Source organism: Triticum urartu, chromosome 6A (genome assembly GCF_056163025.1).
Source record: "Triticum urartu cultivar PI428250 chromosome 6A, HENAU_Tu73, whole genome shotgun sequence".
NCBI lineage: Eukaryota > Viridiplantae > Streptophyta > Magnoliopsida > Poales > Poaceae > Triticum > Triticum urartu.
This window is the reverse complement of record NC_141878.1, coordinates 605984023-605987530: the sequence shown is the minus strand read 5'-3', so window position 1 is coordinate 605987530 and position 3508 is coordinate 605984023. Positions and strand designations below refer to the sequence as shown.

The window sequence follows — 3508 nt, the reverse complement described above, 5'->3', positions numbered from 1 at the left end:
GTAGAGTGCCCGTGCGTTGCCACGGGCTCTTGAAATAGTTTATCAGAGTTACATGTTAAAATGCACACATACAAACAATATAACACAAACTGAAGTCCATTATTGCAATGTAACAAGTTGAGTGATGTTACAACTTAACATCTATTACAAAAAAAATAATAATATCTAGATGATGCGCTTAAGAAATTCTTTCACAATATCAGGAAAGTTTCCTCTAGCTTCACTCCCGCGATGTTTTAGCAAGTATAATAAAAATTGCTTCCTCAATTCATACCCATCCTGCAGAAAAAATAAATGTAGTTAGTATGAAAAAATCACAGAGAAGGTCTTAAAACATGTAACCCACAATACTCACCGCGCAAACCGGCTTGACCAATTCTTTACCATTCCACCAGAGCATAAAATGAAAAACAAAATAGCCAGACACATTCCTGGAAAACTTTCAATTAATATTATAAATAATATAATGATACAAAAAGTAAATATTCTTATTATGAATTCATTACCCGTCTATACTCGTTGGAACACCGGCCGGAAACAAACGATGCCATTTAGATATATCAGAATTCCACCCAGGCAGCTTTATTTCGAGTGCTTCTTTGAAATCTCTTGAAAAACTTTTTAATTTCAGTGAATGCCTCAAGTTTTTATCCTCTGACAATTGTGATGATTGAATAGGATCCATAATATGTAGACGACGTGCCTTTTTGTCGATGATGTACAGGATGTATCGGCCGATGGATGCATAGGGAAGATAAATCTACAAGTGGAGCTATTAGAAACAAAAACAAACCATGATAACAATGGTCAAAATATTTTATTTACCTTATTGCAAGATGAGATGTCGGTCTCCATCCCAGGCCAGCTATCAAATAATGTTGCCAACGTCTGGATAGTTTCCTTCTCACAAAACTTCTGACCTCGTGTTGAATCTAACAGCATGGACTAAGTAGAAGAAAAAAAATATTGTTTCAACATGTTGATACTAATGGCACCTAGAATGAAGAGTTATGGTAACTTACACAAAATCGTAGATCCATGTAGTGTATAGGAGGGTCTGTGAACAATACTCCCTCGTCACATGCCAGCATAAGCACGGCGGTGTTGAAGCAATCATTGTCCATGGGCTGCTCCATGTTAAGTATGCACTGAAGTTTCTTAAGACTTAAGCTCATTGGATCGGGTGTGGAGCTCCGGACCCACACCTTCCTGTAATTTGGATGGTAAGAAGAACAATAATATACATCCGCATATTAAATATTGATACATGATACTTACTCCAAACATCCAGCATCATTGATCGACATGATGTAGCTACAGAGGCCGGCAAGTATTTCGCGTTGGTCCGTGGAAATGATAGTGATTGGGGCGGGACGTTTCTCTTCGACAACGTCAGATGGATTATCTAGGATCTCAAGATCAGAATTAGCATGGAGCAGACAAGTTTCTTCGCTAAGAGGTTGATGGTACACGGGACATCCTTTTAACTTATTAAGCTCTGAATCGAGCAAAATAATTGCTAATTTTTGTCGAAAATGTTTCATATCCTCCTACAAAAAAAATTTGAAAACAATTTATAAGATATTTTGATAAAACATTATGAGATAATGTATAAAACCTAAATACCTGCGTAAACTGGTCTGACAGTCCATGTGGTGTCCAGTATTCCATATAATTTAGCATAAACAATCCACATGATACGCTATAATATTATTATAAAATAATGCTTTAGAATATCACACAGATGAATCTAAAAACAAACTATTGAAACAACTGCTTACCCATCGGTTTGTATTGCCTCCTGAATTTGCTCTACAACCGTCCATTTTGTAACATTGAGATCAGGCCACTTATGACCTTTGATAAACTCCGGACTATGCTCTGCAAGTTTCAGCCATTTCTCAAGCCCTAATAACTTTTATGTATATACGAGAAATGTTAAGGATAAAGTCAAACAAAATAAATGCTAACATGAGAAAAGAAATAGATAGTTACCGTAGTAGAAAGGTCATTGCGTTTGACATTCTCACCAAGTGAGTCCAATACTTGGATCTCTCGTTGTTTGGCGTTGGCAACTGCTAGATACCAATGGTAGCCCGGCATGTTAATCGGAATGAACAACTGGTGTAAATAAGATACAAGTCACAGTCACAATTAGATATAGTTATTAATAAATCATTAAACATATGAACTAAATAAAAACAATCCATAATTATATGCATGGATTACGAGACAAAAACTAACCATATCTTGTTGTAGATAACTATTAACATGACGCACGATGCGACGATATTTTGATGGGTCTATGTCTCTTTCCCCGTCTTCTTTTATCTGGCCGGATACAAACGTGCTAATAATGTGTACCTTTTCACCCGCCCTGTCTTGTAAATTCTCATGAGCAAGCATGCAATATATGTAAGCATTTATCACCTGCAAACAATATTTAAATTATATTTATACATTATGATATTATATATAATCAACTAATTACAAAGATTGTGCAATTGGTCTTACACCATCATGTAAGAACATGTCATTTTTAATAAGGCATTCCAAATCGTCAGTTGCTAACATGGCATCTCCAATGTCCACAAACTGGGTATTCTTAGGGGCAGACTTGATTGATTCGATGACTGTAATATCTCTAGGGGTACAAACATAGTCTATGAAATTCATAAAAAAGTGAGCTAGCTTATTAAACAATAAAAGCCAAATTAGTTGAATACAAAAGACAATATCACAAATAAATGTTGATAATAATATAAAATAATACCTTGTGGGATAACATGTAAATTAGCATCCTTTTTTGGTTTATTATGAGATATAACCTCTTCGACGTGATTATGTTGTGAATTTCCGGCCCCTTGCAGCGACATTGCATCTGAACCCTCAATGGATTCTTTCTGTGCATCTCCAGAGTCCATATACATGTATACTATATCCTGAAAAAACAAAAATATAAATACACCATTCATTTTATCGTATATAACATAGATACAGAGTAAGGTTAGCTATATGCACCTCTTCTCGCGGTGTTTCAGTGCGGTCTGTCATTGTTGCATCCGTGCGTATGTCGGAACCCATCAATTTATATCTATGCTAAAATATATTTAATATTTTTTACTACATCATAAAACTATATATAATATATAATACAAAACAACTGTTTTATCTGATAATAAGAAAAGCATTTGGTTATATTAGAAAAAAATGCTTGTTAAATCATTTTACAAGCAGAACAATTCGGGGAAAACAACAATCTATAATGTTCATATGAGTTAGTAGGCGTTTAAAATTGCTTAAACTATTTTAAATTAAATGATAGGCTATGGAAAATTGACAAACAGAAACTAAAACAAACAACCCAACATTAACAAAGTTTATTTGTTTCATCTATATTTTTTTGTGATACCCTTAATATATGTAACAAGCATAAAAATATTTATTTTCATGAAGCAGGTTTATATATATAGAATTTTGTTTATTTACAAATCAATAATTACGATTT

The 3508-nt window shown here is 34.1% G+C and overlaps 1 protein-coding gene across 1 annotated transcript; it reads right to left on the bottom strand.

Annotated features, from left to right (window-relative positions):
- Window positions 1-263: 263 nt before the first annotated feature.
- LOC147967217 (uncharacterized) lies at window positions 264-1544 on the bottom strand. The gene is made up of 6 exons (XM_087531071.1): window positions 1279-1544; window positions 1023-1209; window positions 826-945; window positions 704-760; window positions 385-431; window positions 264-279 (listed from the first exon to the last, which is right to left on the bottom strand). The coding sequence occupies exons 1-6, from the start codon at window positions 1542-1544 to the stop codon at window positions 264-266; spliced, it is 693 nt and encodes a 230-aa protein (XP_087387197.1).
- Between the last annotated feature and the right edge of the window lie 1964 nt (window positions 1545-3508).